Below are 25607 nucleotides of genomic sequence, written 5' to 3'. Positions count from 1 at the left end.
TGGTTTTGAGGCATTTGGCATTGGTAATTTGATTTGCAGATGGATTTTTTTTTTTTTAATATTGAGTCTAAAATGCTTTAATGTTATATCCAAACTATTATACCTATATGATAACAATGCCTGTGGGTATTTCTGGCATTCTCTTTTGTTTCTAGGGTACTGGCCTATTGGCCATGAATCTCATTTTTTTTTTTTCCTTTGCTGCAATGCCACTGGCTCTCTGAAAAACAGAGGGTAATATTATGGAACAGATAAAGAGCTCTTCTAATTAGATGGTCAGAACATGAGAAAACATATATAACTTATGTAAATGAGTTGGCGTTCCTCTAAAAGTGCAGGTTCATAAAGAATATCCTTGTCTTGGACATTGCTGCGCCACCAGTTTCTAGAATGGTACTAGCACATGGTAGGTGTTCAGTAAACCTTAGTTGAGTGGATGTTGAAGGATTGGGAAAGCGAGTGACTAGATGAAGCATAGAGATGTGAGCACAAATCCTACACAGTCATGAGTTTATAAATGTCATTTTAGAGTTACTCCTGTGTGTTTGAAAACGGAAATCAAGGCAGTTCCAGAATAGACTTAAAGGACAAGCTAGCTGGGCAGTTTCCCAGTGTACTAATGTGTAATAGGCATTAAAACCCCTGAAAATGTTCAAGCCAGAAGAAATTATATTTACTGTCTGTAATTGGGAGTAGGCATAAGGTATTCTAGGGACACACCCTTATGCCCCCTAAACAGATATTTTCGGCTTTCTAAGGAGGGTGGATTGAGTTAATTACATAGCTTTTGTTTTGCTGAGTGAAATATTCAAATGTGGGAGCAGAGCTGAATTGTTTGGACAAGAGAGAATTGTCAAGTGCTATCAACAGGAAGGATCTTATTCTACTCTATCTCTAGACAGAATGAATTCTTCCTCAGTAAATTTTAAACCTACATTTATTAAAGAATATTGGTGTGAAAGAGTGTTAAGTTATGAGCCTACATAGAGTGATTACATGTTTTGGTATCTCACTGAGGTCCTAGAACACTGCTGTCTCATAGAGATTTGTAATTTAAAATTTGTTAGTAGCCACATTAATCAAGTAAAAAGAAACTGGTTAACAGTAATTATAATAATATATTTTATTTAATCCAATGAATCCATAATATATAATTTCAATATGTAATCAGTATAAAAATTATTGAGATAATTTACATCCCTTTTTTTGGTACAAGTCTTTAAAATCCTGTGTGTATTTTCACTTTTAGTACATTTCAGTTTGGACTAACTACATTTCAGACACTTACCTAGCAGCCCCATATGGTAAGTGAGTACCATATTAGACAGTGCAGTGTAACCCTAGACAGTTCACAAGAGTAGAGTCAGTGACTCAGCTGGCATCACTGAACTGGTTTAAAAAGTCCTTTTAACTAAAATTCTCTTTCTTTGGCCAGCATGAAATTCTGTTGATACTCTTCTTAAAAAATATTTTTAAAGAAATTATGTATGTGTTGAACTATTTTTCTCAAAAGTAATGTTTTAGAGTAGTTTAATGCTTGAGTATGAATACTGTTCATTTGGTCACCCATATCACCTTATTTATCAGTAGGTAACCATATCTATTTAGACCAATGATGGGATACAGTTTGATGATTAGGGAGAGGAGTCCTGGATTATGGATGTCATATTTGGGAGCAAATGGATGACTACTTCAGAGAAGACTAGGAGGAGCCTTAAAATATGAGTTCAGGGAAAGAGAAAAAGGAACAAATTATTATATATACAAGGGGAGACCCAGAAAAAAGTAGAATTTATTTATAAAAAATTGTGTCTTTATTCTTATATGTTTAAACTTCAGTCACCTTCAAAGTCCTCTTTGTTTGGCGCAATACACCTATCGAGATGCTTTTTGTACTGCTCGAAACAGTTTTTGAACTCATCAAGTAATGATGTCTTTTAGTGATTCTGCTGTTTTTTTGTTTCACGTCTTCCACATAAGCAAAACATTTCATATAACAATAAAGTTTATCTTTTAAACTATATTTTAGAAGTTTTTTGGATACTCACAAATTCTGAAGCCCTTTGTTTTAATTATCTTTTAGAGCTCACTTACATAGCTTTCCTTTCTTGGTAACCTTACTCAAAAGAGTGCAGGGAGAGAGGAGAAGTGAGAGCTAAGAAGTGCAGTGTCATTTGGGGGAGCTGATATTTGATGTATATCTTTGAAGGGATCCTCAGGAGAACTAATACTCATACAAATTAGAGAAAGTATAGAGCTAGGAGACATTTTTTGTTTCCCAGTGTTACCCTTGGTCTAAAAATGCTGACCAAATGGCCTTACAAAGATTTGAATTAAATAATCCTTTCCTTCTTCCAGATTTTTTTAAAGAGAAACCCTTAGAGTTGTTTGAAAGATTATACAGTGCAATCCACTCTGATATAGAAGTTATTTGCTTTGCTTGGCAGCTGTTATCCAGCATTACTACAATTCTGAAATTCATTTTAAAAGTGAAAGGAAACTTCTGACATTAAACATAACTCAAGGACTCTTTATCAGGTGATTCCTCCACCTATCGTTGAATAGTTAGCATAATTGTGTAGAATGTTCTCCCAGGGACATTGCTTTCAATAACCAAGGATTATATAGTCAGAGTTCCCACCTTGTATTCCACTTGAATCATACTGTTTTTGCATTATTTTAAATGCTAACATCTTCATTTTTATTGAAGGACAGGCACTGCAACGAATGTGGTTATTGTGAGCTCATCTTACTCTTGGGGTATTGGAGATATTTTCTAACCCTGAAGATGTGATTGCTTTCTGATTGCCTTTATGCTTGTACATGCTCTGTTGTTTAATTATGGTGCTCTGTTGCCTTGCTAATGGGCTAGACTGGAGCGATGGATGGAGCAGTATTTCCATAGCTCACTATTCAGATTGGAGGAAAGAACTGGAGAGAGCAGGTGTTTGCATTTTTTTTTCTTTCCTTATGCTTTTCTTTCTTCCTCTCTTTCCCCCCTTTTGCACATGGATTGCTATTATCTGTGGATCATATAATCATGTTTGTGTGGAATAATGGTGTCCAGATTGAGTATTAGCATCATATTGATACCACCACAGGGGCTTTCTGTTTCCATCTTAAGTCTGTCCAATGCTTCAGCCATAACACTGGATCTTTATTATCTTGCCCCAAATTATTTTCAAACCTAAGTTGAGTAAAAGAATACAATATCGAATACTCTGTTTTAATTTGAGCCTTCATATCTTTGTATACTTCTTTTTAAGTGTCCCATTGCAGATTGCAAGTATAAATTAGTGTCAGAATTACCGAAGGAAACTCTCTGGCTAACTTTAATCAGTAATTTCTTAGAGAGCGATAGAAAACATGGTGCTAATGAATAATGTGCCCAGAAGCTCTTATTATAGGGTTGGCGTGAATTCCACTTAATGACAAGCTTTCTCAAGCAGCAGTTGATTTTAAATCCTATTTTTCATCAGTGAAGTATAAAATGTTAATAATACCTTACATTGTGCTGTTCTTTTGTAGCATAGTAGCATATATCTTCCATGTTCACCAAGACTCTTTTTAAGATCTTACTAGTAACTTCCTATATCATAAATAAGATTTGTTCAAGAAATAAAAATGTATGTTTTCCCATTGTTAGCTATATGTTTTTCTAATAATCACATCTGAAGCTTATTATGCAGTAATAGCCTTAAGATATTATTATTTTTTTAAATGTACTACTTTGGTCTTAATACTAGTTTTTAATCTCTTCTTGTTTCTATGCAGTCTGAATGAGATTTTCAAAATTGAATAATAATTTGATCCGTTAATCTTTTGAAGCTAGTAATTTTATTTTCCTCTCTTTGCAGTCTCTGAGGTTCGCAAATGAATAGAGCTTCATTACTACAGTCTGCATTTAATAACCATTATCCATTATCTTGTAATTAAGACTCCCTGTAACGAATCATGAGGACAATGCAAAAATACATAGTACATTTCTTTAATGAACTGGAAAATGTTCATCTTGTTCTATTTAGTAATGAGTTGCTGAATAGTCATTAAATCCACTGGAGAATAGAGCTAGATGGATTTTGAAGACTGTCTTGAGTTTGTGGTTAATCTATTAGAATTAAAATTTCATCTTCTATTTTTATCAACAGCTGATTAGAAGTCATTCTGTTTGACCAAATTGATTAGAAGACCATATACAAGGGCAGCTGTTGTTTAATGAAAGTTTTTAATGAAACTGTACCATGGAGACTTGTAATTATAGGCCTTAGAAAAGCTTTGAGTTGCTTTAGACCACAAAAATAGTATTATACTAAAGATTTCAAATTAGGAAAATAAAAAAAAAAGTTTAATGTAATACTATAAATTTATTATTAATTTTAATTTCAACTAATCACAGTTGAATATTAGTCTATTTAATGTGTTACTTTGGACTTTTTCAGGCCTTTCATCTCCTAGTTTAGTCATTTCGTTGAAATTGTGAGCACTGATGAAAGAACATTTGTATGGATAGCTATTTTAGTTTGAGATATTTTCTCATAAGATTTTTTTTTCCCAAGCTGAGCAGAGGTGAGCTTAGTTAATGTTGGATTTACATGAGCTCTGAGGAGAGTCTGTAGTGCTCTGTGGTGTTGGTAATTCAAAATGTAGCATTTATTTCTCTAAGGTAATTTTGTTTTAGCAGAAGGGCAAGGGAAGCAATATTAAAATGAGAAGTAAAACAAAATTGTGTGCCTCCTTAGTCCCTTTGGAAAACCCATTGTTCTTTGACAATCATAAAGTACTAATGTGCTTTCTAAAATATTTTGTATAATTAAAGCTAGGTCTTATTCCTGGATTTGAAGAAATAGCCAGTGCCTGCATGCCTGAACTATTTTTAATCTCTTGTGTGATATCTGACTCTCAAGTGTCCTTCCTCAACACATCCAACACAGACACTAAATTTAGCATCTTAAAACATTGATTGCAGCCGGGCTCAGTGGCTCAGCCTGTAATCCCGCGCCTTTGGGAGGCTGAGGTTAGTGGATTGCCTGAGCCCGCGGGTTCGATACCCGCATTGGCAGCGAGACCTCATCTCTACAATAAATCAAAAAATCAGCCGGGCGTGGTAGCGCATGCCTGTAATTCCAGCTACTCGGAAGGCTGAGGCGGGGAGGATCGCTGGAGCCCAGCAGGCGAGGCTACGGTGGCCGGGAGCAGCCACTGCACTCCAGTCTGGGCAACCGAGTGAGACTCAAACTCAAAAAAAAAAAATACAAAAAACAAAAAAAAACATTGATTGCATATGATCAGCCCTAAAAGACAGAGCCCAAAAAGTGTTTGTGGATTCAGAGCTCTCTATATTTTCCAAAGAGGTATTTACACTCACATACATTCATACACCACCTCTCCTCTCATCCCATTCTCAACACAGGTTCCTTAGACATATCCATTCATTATTGTTTGGATGTGCCTTGTACATTCTTTGCTTTTGGTTTCTTCTGATGGGGGTGTTCTTCCATGTGTCCTCTTATCTTTTTTTTTTAATTTTTTGTTTAAGGGATAGGGTCTTGCTCTGTCACCCATGTTGAGGTGCAGTTGGGCAATCATGGTTCACTGCAGCCTCGAACCTCTGGGCTCAAGTGATGCTCACACCTTAGCCTCCCAAGCAGCTAGGATGTGCACCATCATGCTCATCTAATTTTTTTATTTTTTGTAGAAATGGAATCTCACCATGTTGTCCAGGCTGATCTCAAACCCCTTGGCCTCCAGGTATTCTGCCACTTTGGCCTCCCAGAGTACTGGGGTTATAGATGTGACCCATCACGCCAACCTCATCTTTAAATTTTCTCTCTCCTTCATGATCTTTCTATAACAAATTCCATGTATTCCCTGAAGCCTTCCTATAGTATTCTAGCTATAGTGATCTCTCTGAACCTTTCCAATTATTTTTTATTATAATACTTTCTTGGTGTATGTCCAAAGCACCTTAAGTACTATGTCTATTTTTATTTTCATTCCCTTTTGATTTCTAGACAATAAAGGCTTGACTTGCTATTTAAGGACCTCCATTTTAACGTTTGACATGTAAAGAGCTTAGAAGTTGTTACTTCTGTCCTTAGAACAAGAAAAGGCTAAATAAATTGCAAATCAGTGGCTTTTCTCAGACCCATCAAAGAACTGAGGTCACAAGGCTGTTACCTTGAAATCTGTAGAGACAGGCAAATCCTGAGTGTCACAACTGAAATATGCTTAACTAGAGCAGAAACTGCTAGATCCAAAAACTCAGGAGCACTTCCATGGTAATTTTGACAAATTAATGGAGGCTGAATGAAGCTTCCACACTTTTGTGGATTTTACCTCCAGGAACCCTGCTAGGTTCTCACAGTGAAGAGCCTAGGAAGATCCTTTTTAGGCTCTGGCAAGGGAAGGAAAAGATAATCATTGTGAAATATGCCTAGAATATTCTCCATAACAAAACCTACTCTCCAGGGCACAAGTTTACCAGTCTTACCCCCTTGGAAGAAGAACTTTTCTACTCCAGTTCTCTTGTCTCTCACCAAAGTGAGGAGAAAATCTAAAAAAGAAATTAGTGAAAGATACAGCCCAGGGACATAGGCCCACCTAAAGGCTGGAATTTAATCATAAGATTATAGAATACTTCTTCTCTCTCATTCATTAGCCACCAGCATGACTACAGAATAATAACACCAGATTATAGATGACAGAGTTAAAAGATATAGACTCTCTCTGAGGAGGAGTTTAAGGGAAACCCAGAGTAAATAAGGGAGCCAAAAACAAGGATACTTTAGAAATTTGAAGACTGTGGCAGCTACATCAGACATTAAACATAGTCCAACTCCTAGCCAGATTAATATAAAATCTCACACTAAAAGTCTTGTTTATTTCAGTCTGTTACCCAATACATCATGTGTGACTTTCAACAAAAAATGACAATGGATGCTAAAATGCAAGGAAAAAAAATCTATGGAGAGAAATCATGTATTCAAAATATTAGGACCAGATTCGGATATGACATAAATATTGATGTTATCATACAGATAATTTTATATAACTATGACTAATATGTTAATGGACTAAATGGAAAAATAGATGACATGAAAAGATAATAAGTAATGTAATTAGAGAGATAGAAACTCAAAGGATCAAAAAGAAGTGCTAGAAATCAAAAGCATTGGAGCAGAATGAAGAATGCCTTTGAGTAGTCTCTCAGTAGACTGGACATAGCTAAGGAAAGAAAAAAAATCAGAGACTATGAAGATAGGCCAATAGAAACTTCCTAAACTAAGATGCAAAGAGAAAAAAGTGATTGACAAAAATTTTCAGAACATGACATCCAAAAACACTGGGACAATTTTAAAAGGTGGAACATATGTATCATTGGAATACTAGAAGAAGAAAGGAAAAGAGAACAGACAACATATTTGAAGTATTAAAAGTCAAGAACTTTCCAAAATTGATGACAGACACCAAACTACAGATCCAAGAAGCTTAGAGAACACCAAGTAAGATAGCTAGCTAGATAGATTAAAAGGGGCTTATATAATGACAAGAAGATATACAATCCTAAGTATATAGGCACCTAGCAAGAGAGCGTCAAAATATATGAGCCAAAATCTGATATAACTGAAAGAAGAAATAGATAAATCTGTATTATAGTTGGAAACTTCAAAATCCCCTATTTTAGTAATTGATGGTTCAAACAGGCAGAATAACAGCAAGGTTATAGTTGACTTGAACAGCACTTTCATTCAACGTCATCAAATTGACATTTGTAGAAAACTTCAACAGCAGCAGAATACATATTTAAGTTCATATGGAACATTAACCAGGATAGGCCACATTTGACCCATGAAACACACCTTAACAAATGTAAAAGAATAGAAATCATACGAAGTATGTTCTCAGACTATAGAGGAACTAAACTAGAAATCAATAGTAGAAAGATAGCTGAGAGAACCCCAGATTGTTGAAAATTCAACAACTCATTGTTAAATAACACATGGGTCAAAGAAGAATTGAGAAATTAAAAAAATATTTTGATTAAATGAAAATAAAAATACATCAAAATTTACAGCATGTTGCAGAAGCAATATTTAGTGAAAAATATATAGCATTAGATGCGTATATTAGAAAAGAATTATCTAAAATCAATAATGTAAGCATTCACCTTGGGAAAGTAGAAAAAGCAATTTAAGCCTAAAGCAAACAGAAGAAAAGAAATAGAAATTAGAACAGAAATCAGTGAAATTGAAAACAAAAGCAATAGAGAAAATTGTTTTATCTGAAAACGTACTTCTTTGAAAAGATGAATGAAATTGATAAACCTCTAACTAGGCTAACCAAGAGTAAAAGACAAAAGACTGTGTGCGATGGCTCATACCTATAATTCCAGCGCTTTGGGAGACTGAGGAAGGAGGATTGCTTGAACCCAGGAGTTTAAGACCAGCTTAGGCAACATAGCAGACCTTGTTTCTACAAAAAATAAAGAGAGAGAAGACACAAAACCCAAATAAGAAATGAAAGAAGGCTCATCTACTATTACTATGGATATTAAAAGAATAATAAAGAAATATATGAACAATTCTGTGTCCACAAACTTGATAACATAGATGAAATGGATCAATTCTTTGTAAGACACAAATGACCAAAACTCACAAGAAGAAATAGATAGTCTGGGGAAAGGTCTATATCTATTAAATAAATTTTTAAATGTATCATATAAATATGTAATGTGAATATTTAACATTAAATAAATATTTAAGCATATTACACATTTATGTAAATATTTTATAAAATATCTTAACTATACAATGTAAAACAATTTTATTATTTAATGATTTAACAAATTATTATTTTTTCACCTTTAAATTTTTTGTTTTAAAATTGTGGGGTACAAAGGTATACAAATATTCATTGTGTAGGTACCCTTGTTGAGAGGTGTGACCCCCTTCCCCAGGCAGTTTCCCACCACTGCCAATCCCAACTCCCCATCCCCCCCACACCTCCACAGTTTCCCACTACTGTCAATCCTTTTCTAATAGTTGCTCAAGGTCCACTTAAGAGTGTTCAAGGTCTGCTTATGAGTGAGAACATGTGATACTCAGTTCTTTGTTTCTGTGAAAGATCACTCAGTATTATAGACTCTTAAGTCCATCCAGGTGCTGTCAAGTTCATGATTTTGCTCTTCTTTATGGCTGTGCAATCTTCCATTGTGTATATGTACCACATTTTTTTATCCAGTCCTCTTTTGATGGGCAGCACGGTTGGTTCCATGTTCTTGCTATTGTGAACAATGCTGCGATAAACATACGTGTGCAGGTATCTTTTTTATAGAGTGATTTGAGTTCTTCCAGGTATATTCCCAGTGGGGAGATTATGGGGTCATATGGAAGGTTGATTTTTGGAACTTTTAGGAATCGCCACACTGTTTTCCACAGAGGCTGTGCTAGTTCACACTCCCACCAACAGTGTAGAAGTGATCCCTTTTCTCCACATCCTCTCCAGCATATGTTATTTTTTTAGTTATTGATGATGGCCATTCTGACTGGAGTAGGTGGTATCTCAGTGTAGTTTTAATTTGCATTTCTTAGATGGCTAGTGAGGCTGAGCATTTTTTCATGTATCTGTTGGCTGCTCATATGTCTTCTTTTGAGAACTGTCTATTCATGTCTTTTACCCACTTTGTAATGGGGTTGTTTTTTTTCTTTTCACCATGTTTGAGTTCCTTGTAGATCCTAGATGTTTTGCCTTTGTCAGACATAGAGTTGGCAGATATTTTTTCCCAGTCTGTGGGCTGTCTCCCTGCTCTCTTGATGGCTTTGCAGAAGCTTGTCAGTTTGATGGGGTCTCACTTGTCTATTTTACCTCTTATGGCATGGGCTCTTGGAGTTTTGATCAGAAATTGGTTGCCAGTTCCAATTTCCATAAGGATGTTTCCTGCCTTTTCTAAAGTTCTTATAGTTTGAGGTTTTATGTGTAAGTTTTTGATTCATTTAGAGTTGATTTTTGTGAATGGTGATAGGTAAGGGTCTTTGTTTCAATCTTCTTCTGCATGTGCTCAGCCAGTTTTCCCAGTACCATTTACTGAATAGGTTCCCCTCTCCCCAGTGGTTGGTGGTGGGGACTTTGTCAAAGATGAATTGGTTGAGAAATTGAGGTTTTGCTTCTAGAATCTCAATTGTATTCCATTGGTCTATATGCCTGTTCTTGTACTAATACCAGGCTGGTTTTGATTATTGTAGCTTTTTAATAAAGTTTAAAGTCTGGGTGTGTGGTACCTCCTGCTTTGTTTTTTGTTTTTTGGTTTTGTTTTGTTTTGTTTTGCTGAGGATTGTTTTGGTTATTCGTGGTCGTTTATGTTTCCATATGAATTCCTGAGAAGAATGTTGCTGGTAATTTGATGGGTATTGCCTTAAATCTGTAGATTGCCTTAGGTAGAATGGACATCTTAACAATGTTGATTCTTCCATTCCATGAGCATGGAATATTTTTCCACTTGTTTATGTCATCTTTGATTTCTTTGAGCAGTATTTTGTAGTTTTCATTTTAAAGGTCTTTCACATCTCTGGTTAGGAAGGTACCAGGGTCCTTCATTTTTTTTGTGGCTATTGTGAATGGAATTGTGCTTTTTATTTGGATTTCTGTTTGATTATTATTGGTGTATAGAAATGCGATTGTCTTTTGCACATTTATTTTATTCCCTGAGACTTTGCCAAAGTCCTTTATCAGTGCAAGGAGGTTTTTGATAAATTCTCTTGGGTTTTTGAGGTATAGAATCATGTCGTCTGCAAAGTGGGATGACTTGATTTATTATTTAATGATTTAACAAATTATTAAGAAAAGTAATTATAACCTTCCAAAAGAAACACCAACTCTAGATGGTTTACCTGGTGGATCATACCAAACAGTTAAGGAAAAAATAATACAATTCTTTACAATCTCTTCCAGAAAATAGAAGAGAGAACACTTGTTTTGTGAGACCATCATTACCTTATTTCCAAAACCACATACACACTATAAGAAAGAAAACCTATAGACCAATATTTTTTTGTGAATATAGAGACAAAAATTCTTAACAAGATATTAGCAAAATGAGCCTAGCAATGTATAAAAAGACTTAATATGCCACAACCAAGTGGGATTTACTCCAGTTATGCAAGACTTAATATGCAACATAATATAGTTCATGTTAATAAACTGAAGAAGAAAAATCATATATTAATTGATACAGAAAAGGCATCTGACAGATTCCAGCACCCATTCATAATAAAGACTTGCAAATTAGGACTAGAGGAAGTGTCTTTAACTAAATAAAAACATCTATAAACAAACTTCAGCTGACATATTTAACTGAGACACTAGATGCTTTCCCCCAAGAAACTCCCAAGGACAAGGCAAGGATGTTCTCTGTCACTGCTGTTAAACATTGAATAAGATGTCCTAGTTAGACATGAAAAGTGTACATGAAATGTGTACAGACTGGAAAGTAGGGTAGGCTGATTGGATAGGTTCACATCCAATCCCTGGAACCTGTGATTGTCACCCTATTTGAAATAAAGGGTTATTGCAGATTTGATTAATTTAAGGATCTTGAAGTGAGGTGATTATTCTGGATTATCCAAATGAGCCTTTATGCCATCCCAAGTATCTTTGTAAGAAAGACACTAAGGGTGATTAGACTTATACACAGAAGAAAAGAGAGAGGCAGGAATGAGGCAGCTGATGAATGCTGGCAGCCATTAGTAGAGGCAAGGAACTGATTCTCCCTAGAGGCTCCACAGGGAGTATGGCACTGCTGACACCTTTGTTTTGGACTTCTGGCCTGTAGATTGGTGAGAGAATACATTTCTGTTGTTTTGAGCCACTAAGATTGTGGTAATTTGTTAAAACAATCTAATATAAAAAGAAAAATATATAGTCTGTGTAGAAAATCCCAAATTAACAAACTTCTGAAACTATTAAATTTACCAAGGCTGCATTATACAAGGTTAATATACAAAATGTACAGCAATGAAGAATTAGAATTTGAAATTTAGGCCGGGCTCGGTGGCTTAGCCTGTAATCCCAGCACTTTGGGAGGCTGAGGTGAGTGGATTGCCTGAGCCCGCGGGTTCAAGACCTGCCTGGGCAACTTGGTGAGACCTCATCTCTACAATAAATCAAAAAAATTAGCCGAGCGTGGTAGCGCACGCCTGTAGTTCCAGCTACTTGAAGGGCTGAGGCGGAAGGATTGCCGGAACCCAGCAGGTCGAGGCTGTGGTAGCCAGGAGCGGCCACTGCATTCCAGCCTAGGTGACAGAGTGAGACTCCAACTCAAAAAAAAAGAATTTGAAATTTAGAAAACTGCCATTTACAAAAGCACTCTTATAAAATCAGCCCTCCGTATCCATGGGTTCCAAATCTGTGGACTCAACCAATCATGGATAAAAAATACAGTATTCATGAGATGTGGAACCTGGCGATACAGAATACTGACATTCTGACTTTTCATATCTGCAGGTTTGCAGGGCTGACTGCGGGACTTAAACATTCACATATTTTGGTGGTGTTCGCAGGGGTCCTGGAATCAGTCCCCCATGGATACAGAGGGATGACTTTACTTAGGTATACATAAAGCAGAAGTTTATAAAGAAGGAGCCACTTGTATATGCACACCTATTAGATTTGCTAAGACTCAAAAACTGGCAACACCAATTACTGATGAAAATGTAGAACAATATTTGAAACTCTTTCATTGCTATTGGGAGGCAAAATAGTACAGCCACTTTGGAAGATAGCTTAACAGTTTCTTGCAAGCTAAACATAGTCTTACCACACAATCTAGCAGTTGCCCTCCTATTTACTCAACTGATGTGAAAACTTGTGCGTACACAAAAACCTGCACATGAATGTTTATAGTAGCTTGATTCATAATCAGTGAAAACTGGAAGCAACCATTTTATGTTCTAATAGAGAAATAGATACACAAATTATGATCCATTCATACAATGGAATAGTATTCCACAATAAGAAGAAATGAACTACCAAGCCATGACAAGACATGGATGAACCTTAAATGCATATTGCCAAGTGAAAGAAGCCAGTCTGAAAAGGCTATATGATTCCAAATGTATGACATTCTAGAAAAGACAAAACTATTGAGATAACAAAAAAAGGAGAAGGAGGAGGTGAATGTGTAAAGCACAGGGGATTTTTTAGGGTGGTGAAAGTATTCTCTATGGTACTGTAATGATGGATACATGACAGTACACTTTTGTCAAAACCCATGAGGGCTGGGAATTTTAAAAAAAAGAAAAAGAAAAATAGAACATTAACAGTGAGTGAACCTTAATGTATACAAATGAAATAAAAAATCATCCCATGATAGAATGCAGCCCATGACCAAAGACTGTAAGTATTACAAATAGATGATGCAACCTCAACTCAAGGGGATGAGGGGAAAGGTGCTGTCTTAAGTAACATCACAAATGAGTGGATCCAGTAAAGCAAAAGGCAAATGAAGCTGCACATAGCACTGTGCTGCTGTGATACGGTTGTTTCCAGTGATAGTCTTGTTAACAATTCTGATAGTACATGGGTACCGGATGTGAACAATTAATAAACAGATGGCAGATGGTGGGAGTCAGGTTTCCTGCTATTGGAAGTGAATGTTTACAGATAAGCAAGAGGAGGAGGCTAGAATGATCCATGTGGAAGTGGATCAAAGTTGGACATATCAGTATAACTCGTGTTTAATTTAATATATAGATAGCTACATATAGAAGTATTTATGGATATATGTATATATGGGTAGTATACACACATATATTCCCCTACTCAGTCAGCTGAGAGAACCTAAAATTAAGAATGCTACAGCAACAATGAGCACACCTAGCACCTAGATCGTGGTTTCCAATACTATTCTCCAATAAAGGAATCAGGCCTCCTTGGAGAAATGGCTTATACTAGGACTGGTGCAGAAAACCCAAGGTGAGCCTGGAGTATCTTGTAGTAACAGGAAGTAAGTGCTAAAAAAACCAGAAAATTCCCATGATGCAAAAGGATACAGGAAGCAACTGAAAGAACTCCCAGTGACCAAAACTGGAACCATTTGAACAACAAAGTAAGGTAGTATTGGATTAGAAACCAAGGTATAAAATAAATATCTTCAAGCCTGTACTGGTATAGTTGTAGATTTAACAGTGGAGAAGAGACAGATCTCCCATGTAAAAAATTTCAAGTATTTTGTATAACTAATCCCTCTTCAAAGAGTTGGATTGTAATTTCCTTCTCCTTAATTGTGAGATACACATAATGACTTCTTTCCAAAGAATATACTATGAAAAGCAGGGGGGAAGGGATTAACTTTACGGTGGAGAAACTGGACAAATACTAACTACCGTAGCCCAGTGCTCAAGATAACATCAACAGTGGTAAATTATGCTGATAGTATGTATCCTTAATATGATGTGATGAAGATAGCACTCTACCTCCATGATCTTCCTCCCAAAACCTTGACCCGAGTCCAATCCTAAGAAAAACATTCAACAAATCTCAATTGAGAAACATTCCACAAAATACCTGACCAGTACTTTTGAAATTGTCAAGGTTTTATCAAAATAAGGAAAATCTAAGAAACTGTCACAACCAAAAGGAATCTCTAGAGACATAACAAATGTAGTGTCCTGGATGGGAATGGACACTGAGTAATACTAAATAAAGTGTGGACTTTGGTTAATAATATGTCAGCATTGTTTCTTACTTGTAACTAATGTACCATACTCATGCAAGATGGAAAAATTAGGGAAAACTGGATGTGAGGTATATGGAAAATTTGTACTATCTCTGTAGTTTTTCTGTAAATCTAAATCTGTTATAAAATTTAAAAAATTATTTTAAAGCCAGGCTCGGTGGCACAGCCTGTAATCCCGTGCTTTGGGAGGCTGAGGTGAGTAGATTGCCTGGGCCTGCGGGTTCGAGACCTGCCCGGGCAACTTGGCGAGACCTCATCTCTACAATAAATCAAAAAATTAGCCGGGCGTGGTAGTGAGCGCCTGTAGTTCCGCTACCTGGAAGGCTGAGGCGGAAGGATCGCCGGAGCCCAGCAGGCCGGAGCCCAGCAGGTCGAGGCTGCGGTGGCCGGGAGCGGCCACTGCCCTCCAGTCTGGGTGACAGAGTAAGACTCAAAGTCAAAAAAAAAAATTTTTTTTTAAACTAAACTAGACAGTATTTTTTAGAAAAAAATAAAGCTGTTGCTTTTTTTTTTTTAACTGGGCCTGGAATGAGACAACACTTTTTTTTTCCTTCCTCAGTTAAAAGTAGAAAATACTGTAGTATGCTTTTTTTTTTTTTTTTGATAGCTGTATCTATCCATCCATCCAGAAATTGTTTATTGAGCTTCTCCTGTGTGTCATGCTTTGTGTAGATACAGAAGTGTAAAAAAGTTATAGCACCTGCCTCCAAATTTTAATAAAGGGGTATAGACAAATAAATAATGTGCGTGCTACTCTTGGCTACTGTTGCTGCCTTGGTAGTGTTCTGCCTTGCTCTCCCAAATATTTTAGAAAGAGAGTCTGTACCTTACACTGCCTCCAAACTCTTTTGAAGTTTAACTCTTTTAACTATAGATGCTGTGGTTTTTAAGTGCCCATGCCTTTTTTTTAGACTTCCAAATACGGCCTTGGGCTTCAAAATACTCTTCTAATTTTTTTTTTTTAAATTAGATGATATCCAGTGTCAGACTCCAAAAGTGAATTAAAAGATGTCTTATATTATAAAAATGCACCTTAGTCTCATTTTGAATTTTTTTGAGATGTTTCCCTCATCTTCTCTATCTAGGTGATAGTTGGAAGCTTTAATCTTGTCTCTTTGGTTGTTTTAATTTCTGATGTTGTAGGCACTAGGCATCAGTTCTGTAGTCAATCCATCCATCCATCCATTAATGAACTTAACTTATGTTTGCTTCAAGGCCTTTGCACTTTATTTCCTTGCTTGTAATGCTTTCTCCAGATTCCCTTCATTTAATCTGTGAATTTCACTTAACAGAGATGATGTTATGATGACTCTTTAAATATAGCCACCCTTCCCTAATGCCATCAGTCTCTCTTATTATATTGTATTATTTTTCTTCATAACACTTATCTCCACTTGACACATATTTGTTTCTTACCTTTCTTTTTTAGAAAACTACTCACAAGGGCAGGATCTTCTTGTTTATTAATCTGTTCCTAGCATCTAGAGCAGAATCTGGCACATGGTAGCACTCAGCAAATATTTGCTGAATGAATGTATGCATGGCAAGCATGTCTCTATTTCTCCCAGTGTATCATAGACCCAGAGAGAAGGCATCAGATGACCTGCTCTGATGTATCAGAGTTTTCATAGTATTTATACAGATTGTAGTCCTACCTAGGTCCTTGCTTCATTTATATGTGTATAATACTTGACAATTTTCAAAGTGCCCTCACATCGTCTCTTTTGATGCCTTGTGTAATACAGTGAAGCAAGTAGAAGTTTTAAGACCTAATTTACAAATGAGGAAGGTAGGGAGATGGGATTTTCAAGGTAACTTATCAGTTTCTAGCCAGTGCTAGAAACCAGATCTCTTGCCTTCCAGCTCATCAAGTGATTACCCAGGGTTTATGTTTCATCTCTGCCTGTGCCTAGAGTGTATGGTTTTCAGAGCAAGGACTTGAATTACTTGTTTTTATATTTTTCATGTGCCTTATATACAGTGTGCTTAAAGGTGTACTTTGGGCTTTTTGATACACCGAATAGTTGTGGAAGTATCTTTTCAAACTGAAACTAGAGGGAAAAATATTGGTAACTTTTTTCTTACAGTTCTACCTTCCACTTCTTTGATGAACTTTACTTGAGTGCCAGAAATTAGTTTTAGGTGTGGTTCCACAGATTCCATGGGCTAGGATGTGAATTTGTACACAAGTCACTGAGGAACCCTGTTTATGTTAGATTCTAATTCAGTTGGTCTATGTAGGGCCTGAGAGTCTGCATTTTTAACAGCAGGCTCCCTGGTGGAGCCATTGCTGCTTGGGCATGGTCCATACTTTGAATATTTTAGGGCTCAGTAACCATGTGAAAGATGAATTTTGTATTTGGCTGTCTGACGATATGACCGACCCTAGGTAAGTTTTTTGGAACCACTATAACATAATGCTTTGAATAAAATTTCACCTGCCCACTTTGTGACCTCAAGCAAGCTATTTAACTTTTTTTGCCTCAATTTCCTCTTTAAAAATGGAGATCATAGAGGCCGGGCACAATGGCTTAAGCCTGTAATCCCAGCACTTTGGGAGGCTGAGGCAAGAGGATTGCCTGAGCCCAGGGGTTCAAGACCTGTGTGGGCAACTTGGTGAGACCTTGTCTCTACAGTAAATCAAAAAATTAGCTGGGCATGGTGGTATGCACCTGTGGTTCCAGCTACTTGGAAGGCTGAGGCGGAAGGATCCCCTGAACCCAGCAGGTTGAGGCTGCAGTGGCTGTGAGCATGTCACTGCACTCCAACCTGGGTGACAGAGTGACACTCCAACTCAAAAAAAAAATGGAGATCATATTAATACTTATCTCATACAGATATTATAAGGATTGACTGAGTTAATTGTTGTAAAGCATCTAGATTTATAATGCACAGCACTCAATGAATCTCAACTATTATCTTTGCTTTGTCTCCTTGTGCTCCTCTGCCAAACTACATTAATAAGTTTAACATACATTTCAGGGACGGAAGTTGTTTAAAATATTTGCAAGGTATGAAATAGCCTGGTGACTTTTATGAAAACCCCAATCTGGTTGACATAGTGATTTCATGACTGAACAGTACAGTAGAAATCAGCTATTGGTGATTCTTCTTGTGTTGTCACAGCTGTACTGTATACTTTCTATCAAGCTTGAGACCATGAGGGAAAAATGAGTAGACATTCTAGTTTTGTAGTAAAGTGTCACAATATATGATATTAAGCACAGGATTTAAAATTGTTTCATTCGTCTCAGTTGTGCATTAAATAAACCAACTTGATTTTAATTAGCAGTGGAAATATGGAGACAAGAGTACCAGTGGTCAATGAGGATATATTTGGTGCCGAATTTAATGTATCTGATATTAAGGGGAAAACAGTATCAATAGAATAATTTTAAAGGGAGATTTTGTTTCTGGTTTTAAAAAATAATTAACGACAAAGTTGTGTTCCTTAGGGAAAAAAAAATGCACACAACTCATTTCTCCCACAGACTCAAAGTATAAAATTAACATGGAGTTTTTCTTCCTTTTGTTTTAGGATCAGATTTTATTAAGACCTCTACTGGAAAAGAAACAGTAAATGCCACCTTCCCGGTAGCCATAGTAATGCTACGGGCCATTAGAGATTTCTTCTGGAAAACTGGAAACAAGGTATATTATTGCCAGCAAATCTTTCTTCAGGGTAAAGATAATGTTATTTATAATATTAGTTACAGCCACGATAACTGTCTTTATATGCAGAAGGTGTGAATGAATTACCTTTATTAAGATAAATGTTTAATTTACCTTTCATTATAAAAAGACATATTCATGGAGAAAAATGTGCGATTAACAGAAAGTTAGCGTGAGTGTGGGAGTGAGTATGTGTGATCAAGATGTAAACTTATTTTATGTCCTTTTATTAACCAGAGACAATTTTATCACTGACAAGAGATTCCTAAATGGGTTCTTTAACGAACTAATTCTGCTGCAACACAGGGCTTTCTGGCAAGGCGTTGGCCAGTGAAAACAGGTTAATGCAGAAATTAAACTTCCTTGAGGAATGGAAAGAATTGCAGAGTAACATTTATTGAATGATAAGCTGTGGTGGTGATATGAAAAGTATGCAATATAATGGGAAATAATCTTTTCCTGTCATTATTGAAGGACACACATAAATTGGTTTTTCTGTTGGGAAACCCCCGGTCCAGAAAAACTTATTACTTTTAATAATATGAGGTGAAGAGAAAATTCTCGAGGAGATGAACTTATTAAACAAAATAATGAAATGCTGTGAAACAGCAGGGAAAAGGTAGCTAGACGTTATATAGCTCTTGAATTAAATATCTATTTTTGCGTTTTATGGCAGTTGGATGTACTCTTTGGAAGACTGTTAAGCTGAGGAGGGTATATACTAGCTTTTGTCAGCTTTTCGAAAAATAATACATATTTTTTGAAACATATGAAGTTAAAAGGAAAACTGTGCATGAGGTGCTTTTTAAAAAATGAGTTTGGATTTTCCTTTTCACTTCAAGTTGCTTGTTTAGCTGCAAATCATCTCAAAGGATTTTTTTACCTCAATGGAGAAAAAGGTAGTGCTTGTGTGTGTGTTTAATGAGACTTTCTGAGAGGCATCTTTTAAAACCAGTTTCTTGATTTCTGCCAAGTAAAAGCCCCCAAATGACCTTTAATCCTTTGCCAACTGGATGTGATGACTTTATATGTGGCTGTAGCTTCAGTTTATTTTGAAAAAGCAGACTTTTTGGAATATACTGGATTATGGGAGGAAATAAATTCCTTCCAGAATTTTCTCCCTCAGAATAATTTCACATCTTAAGTACATATGAAAGCCAACCCAACTTGAGTAACCTCTACTTGATAGCCTGTCTACAATGATCCAAATACATTAAAAAATAATTTTTTAAGCTGTAAAAGTAAGAAATCTATCTTTAGTCCTCAGTTGAGACTACCACCACTCATTAAATTGTGGTTCTAATTCTCAGCCAAAGAACATCAAAATGTGAAGGTTTTTATACTTACAAATTCCTGGGCCTCCCATCCCTGGCAGTTCTGGATCTGGGGTAGTCCTCAGGCATCTGTGTTTTATGGGCTCCATTGTCAGGGTTCAAACTTGCCATTTAGGACCCAATCCTTTTTTGTTCTCAACAAACACGTATTGAGTGGTTAACCATGTGCCAACTTAACCTATGCTAAGTGCTAGGAGTGTGAAAATGAGTAAGTCCCTTCCCAGGAGAGCTCTTAGATACCAAGCAAAGAATTTCAATGTTCCAGGCCAGAGTACAGAGGGAGGGATACCTGGCTCTTTCAGTCCTTTTTTTTAATTGTATTGATTCTTTCCTCAACTAATAAAGTATATCCTGGTTTTATTAAGAAAAAGACAAGTACAAGTAAAATCGTATTCATTTAATGATGCTTGGTTTCAAACGAAGAGGATCTGTGTATGTATCTGCAAATCAGGTGCAGTCTTTGGGTTGTTGACAAGCTGCCTGGGCAGCCCTTAGACTATAAACTTCCTACATCATTGATTTAAGGGTGTTTTAAAATGCGATAGGCCGCTTTCCAGACCATGATTAGTGTCAGTGCTGAGAAGCAGAGGTTTAATATTTCATAACTGATTTCATTGCAGATTTATGTTTTCCATATTCTCTCTCTTTAAAAAAAAAAAAGATAAACTTATTCTAGAATTCTTTGGAAACATTGCCAAACAGGCTTGCTGACATAAACTGAACTATATAGAAAATCTATATGAAGTACTGCCTAATTGACAGAAATGCTCTTATGATTAACATGTATGCTAATATCAGCTAATTGATTTATTTTTGGCCTCTTTTCAACAAATAACCTCATCCTACTCACACCCTCTCCTCCTTAGTGAGTCATAGCTTGAGCTTCATAGCAGATATTGTTAGAATCCCTGCACTGCTGCTATTTAACTGTGTGATGTTATGTGATAGAGGCAGGGAAACTATTTAGGAGATGGACTGATATTCCATGTAAGAATTAACAAGATTCTAAACTGAAGCAGAAGTGGAATAGAAAAGAGTATATGAGAGAGGTACAGACCGGTGGCTCAGCCTGTTATCCCAGCACTTTGGGAGGCCGAAGTGAGTGGATTGCCTTAGACCGCAGGTTTGAGATCAGCCCGGGCAACTTGGTGAGATCTCATCTCTACAATAAATTTTTAAAAATTAGCCAGGCATGGTAGCACATTCTGTAGTTCTGGCTACTTGGAAGGCTAAGGCGGAAGGATTGCTGGAGCCCAGCAGATTGACGCTGGGGTGGCCATGAGCATGCCACTGCACTCCAGCCTGGGCAATGGAGTGAGACTCCAACTCAAAAAAAAAAAAAAAAGTTCAGAGGTTAAGGACATTGGATTGGCAGGCCTTGACTAATCAGTGGGTGTGGCGTGGCCAGGAATTGGCGGAGTTCAGGCTAACTGTGGACCGTTCATTTATTTTCTTCCTCCTCTGGCATTTTGTTAGCAATCACTTTCTGCTGGTGCAGCTAATCAGAGGAACAACTCTGAGTGGATCAAATATGAGAGCTTTAGTACTTGGGCTCTGAGGTATGGTTTGACCACTCCCATCTATAGATCCTCTACTGGATAGTCAAATTTCTGAAACGTGTAAATCCAGATAATTAGGGTTTTACTGTATATGGAACATATTTTTCCTTTACTAATAGATTCAGAGACAACATTGATAAACATCAGATATTGGCTGAATTGGTCTTTGTTATGGTCAAATTTTTATCACTTTTGGAGTATGAAGAGCCCCTCCATTGTTTCTTCCTACTGTGCCTATGTAACTGGTCTGCCTGCTTTATAGAACTCTGTGTTTACAACTTAGGAAAAAATGTCCCTGTAGTTAAGTTGATTAAAACAACTGACAACTGTTTGCTGGATTGCTGCCAGTTTGGTTAGGGTGACCTTGTGGCCTTGCTGATTCTGTCCTCTTATTTTAAATATACCTGTATTTGTATGTCTTTTGAACCTCAGGATGAAGGCTGGAAAAAGCCTGTATAGGCTTGTAGAATGTAGAATGCATGAGCTTTTGGAATGCATGAGCTTTTGGGATGTGTTTTTCTATTTATCGACACCTTTTTTTATTTATTCCAGGTTCACAGCAATAGTCTAGATGGTTGAGGTTTATGCCTTTCCAATAAGTGAAATGTTAATAGGGGTTATGAACCCTCATTTGTTTCTCCTTGGAAGCCGTGACATTCTTCCAAAAATCTTGGGAAAGTTATTTTGTAGTGTGAATAGGTATGAGTCACTGATCTAAGCTCTTTTACTGGATGAAGTGAAAAAGATTCAAAAAAGAGAGAGAGAGAAGGAAACAAGACTCTGTACAAACTTAGTATCATTTTAAAACTCAGTCTAATAACAATAAAGCTTTTGTTCTCTTCTCTACCTTCCCTTTTAGATAGGCTTTAAGCCAGCAGGAGGCATCCGCAGTGCGAAGGATTCCCTTGCGTGGCTCTCTCTTGTAAAGGAGGAGCTTGGTGATGAGTGGCTGAAGCCAGAACTTTTTCGAATAGGTGCCAGCACTCTGCTTTCAGACATTGAGAGGCAGGTGAGTAATTATCCATTTCCTTGGACAACTGACAAGTGTTCTTGTGAAATAAATGGAAAAGTCAAATTGAGAACCAGAGATGAAAACATCTCGTTTATAAAGCTCACCCTACTCCATCCTCTACCTTCTCCCAAGCAAACCTCTACCAGAGGTGGGTTTGCTGGAGATGCTGCTCAAGTGCATACGAGTGAGACATCATTGAAATTGTGAATTATTATATGATAATGTCATTGTTAGCCGATATGTGTAATTATAGAATAATTCTCATTTAAACTCTGATTTTCCTCACAGATTTACCATCACGTGACTGGAAGATATGCTGCTTATCATGACCTTCCAATGTCTTAAATTAGCTATCAGTTCCTGAAAAGTTACTTACAACAACGTTTACAAGTTATTTTTCTACATAATTGCTAACATTATTTACTTTAAAAATAGGGAAATAAGTAACTGGCATTTTCTCCTGAAAATTTCCAGTGAACTTAAAGAATGAAAGAACAAACTAATCCACATGTGGTACTCATTCAGGCACATCTGAAATAGTCTTAATTACTAGAAGATCTGCACTATTAATTTTGTGAAGGTTTTCTCCTAAAAACTGAGTAAAATGTTAATGGTAGTTTTGACAACATCAAGTGCTAAGGAAGAAAAAATGTTAAACTGCCCAAGCAGTGTGCCTTACCAAAAGAAAATGCAACATCCCTGAGCTGCTGCTGTGACTACTTCAGGAACCACTGATTCAGCACTAATTTCCCGCCATGAAAATTCATCTTTCAGTTTTGTAATAGATACGCTTTTTCACTAATTGTTTTGCTAATGAAATTTCTGGCATTGTAATACTTAACTATGAATATCATTAAATGTTTTTAGGTTAAAAAAAAAAAAACACCCTGTAGTTGTTTGTTTAAAAAAAAAACCTTAAATGATAACAATACATATTGAAAAATTAATCTACTAAACATAAAAAGAGGTTTTATCACTTTCTGATTCTCTCTAGTAGATTTTTTTTGGGTATATATTTCATAAAATATCTCAGCACATTATGGATGAATAAAACTTATGTATATATTCTGAAACTGGGGTATAGTAAATAGGGGGAAAACTGCAGGGATTAACAATGCTTATTATGTGCTAAGCTCTTTACATTATGTCAATTTATTTCCTTCTTATTTAATCCCTATAATAGTAAGGTAAGTACAATACAGTAAGGTTTTTAATCTTTACAACAGTAAATACTGATTTATCTTCTTTTACACAGTTGGGCGAGTGAGGAACAGAACTTAAGCAACTTGCCAAAAAAGGTTGTCAAAATTATCAGAGTTAAGAACCAAGCCTAAGCAGACAGGCTGGCTCCCAGGTGTGTGCAGAGTCCCCCATGGATTCCTGTCCCTTGGCACACACAGTCAGATGCACATAAACAGAGCTCACCTTTGGCTGTGGGGGTGGCAGACTGCCTTGTGGTCTGCTGGGTCTATTGCTCTCTGTCTTCCCAGTCTCACCCCTCGGGCATTTTTGCTAGCACCTCTAACCTGTTTCGTTAAATGATATTTTTCATTGAGTCTTTTTTTTTCTTCCCTGAACAACTCTCCAGTTACTCATAAGCAAAAACCTGGACTAGGAATCAGTTTTGGTTTCGTTCACCTGCTGAATTTCAGCCCACATTCTTTCTCTTTCTGGCTTTGATCCTTGATCCAGTCATTTCACATCTCTTGACTTCAGTTTCTCCATCTGTAACATAAAGGAGTTGGGGCAGGTGACACCAACGTTCTTTCAGACCTAAAATTATATTACCCTAGGGATAATTAGAACAAATTCAAGAAAATGTTTTATGGCTACAAAGAGAAAACACTTTTGTCCCAATCTAAATTAGAATTTGCCTCTCATGAGTCAGTTCAGCAAGTCCCTCAAAGCACCTCTTTAACTGTAAATGAAATGACTAAAATAAGAACAGAAAAGAAATCCTGCTTTTCCCACTACCACCTTATCAAAACGCTGACTTTTTTGACTTGTGCCTTTGGATATGGTCAGTGACTCTGAGTGCCATATCCAACTTCATAATATGCTGGCCCAGGTGCAGTGACCAGTCACCTTTGGAGAAGAAACATTACAGAAAAATAATTACATTCTATCACCTTTGAAGCTATTCCAATTTCACAGGGGTTTCTGTTTTCCTCCTATTAAACCCAGCTGGTCATTTTAGTTGATCAAGTGAACAGGCATCATTATCTTCAATTTTAATTTATATGAGGCATCCACTGAAATTGACCTCTGTGGACAATTACAGATTCACTTAGGAAATTAAGACTAGTGAGTCCCTCAAACCTATTAGGGGCTGATGAGCATGGCTTGATCTGAAGGTAAGTAATATTTGGGGGAATAATTTATTCCAAGGACTATGGGGCTCTTCATCAGGAATGTCTGCCCCTCCTTACCTGGCTCTTGAAATCAAATGTAACACAGATGATTTTAATAGGTACCCCCTCATTAATGTTGATTGCTATGAAAACATAAGAGGAAGAGGTCACTTCTGAGGTGGCTGATTTACTACAAGCAAATCTGTGTACTTCAGAACATTGGTGGCAGATGCTTTATACAATCAAAAAATGAGTTGCTGTGTTCTGTGTTTTAAGATTCTGGGTTCTTAAAAACACCCCCCACCCCCATTGTGGCAGTTGTTCAGTAAAACGTACTAGGCTATGGAGAAAAGAATCTCAGAGTGGAGAAGTCAGTTGTGCAGGGTTACATAGAAAGTCAGAGCTGAGTCTAGAACCCATATTCTCACCACGTGATTAAATGTCTTGGCAAGTCTTGGTAACTGAAAAGTTCTTGCTTGTTTATGCACCATGCCTTACCTAATTATGTCTGTCAGCATGTGAACTTCATACTTTCAAGAGACTAACCTTCACCTAATAGAAGTTTTCTAAATGATGTTTTGGAGAAAACCAACCATCTCAATGTAGCCTAAGTGATAGTGTGGTTGGGTTCATCTGTTAGAATTTCAGCATTTTTGGTGACTTCTAAAACTTTTTTTTTTTTTTTTTTTGAGTTGGAGTCTCACTCTGTCACCCAGACTAGAGTGCAGTGACCACTCCCAGCCACCGCAGCCTCGACCTGCTGGGCTCCAGTGATTCTTCCGCCTCAGCCTTCCAAGTAGCTGGAACTACAGGCGCGCGCTACCATGCCCAGCTAATTTTTAATTTATTGTGGAGATGAGGTCTCACCAAGTTGTCCAGGCAGGTCTCGAACACGTGGGCTCAGGCAATCCACTCACCTCAGCCTCCCAAAGCGCAGGATTACAGGCT

The 25607-nt window shown here is 36.8% G+C and overlaps 1 protein-coding gene across 1 annotated transcript in view; it reads left to right on the top strand.

Annotated features, from left to right (window-relative positions):
- DERA (deoxyribose-phosphate aldolase) overlaps positions 1-23172 on the top strand; it is a 77739-nt gene extending 54567 nt beyond the window's left edge. The window contains exons 7-9 of the mRNA XM_008067534.2: positions 18270-18382; positions 22156-22305; positions 22597-23172. Coding sequence (XP_008065725.1) covers positions 18270-18382; positions 22156-22305; positions 22597-22653 — 320 coding nt within the window. The 3' untranslated portion in view covers positions 22654-23172. The remainder of the gene's footprint in view (positions 1-18269; positions 18383-22155; positions 22306-22596) is intronic.
- Positions 23173-25607: the final 2435 nt, after the last annotated feature.

Source organism: Carlito syrichta, unplaced genomic scaffold (genome assembly GCF_000164805.1).
Source record: "Carlito syrichta isolate Samal-C Ts95f unplaced genomic scaffold, Tarsius_syrichta-2.0.1 Scaffold309689, whole genome shotgun sequence".
In the NCBI taxonomy this organism is placed as follows: domain Eukaryota; kingdom Metazoa; phylum Chordata; class Mammalia; order Primates; family Tarsiidae; genus Carlito; species Carlito syrichta.
Note: the sequence above shows the minus strand (reverse complement) of the source record. Positions and strands in the feature narration are given on the sequence as shown.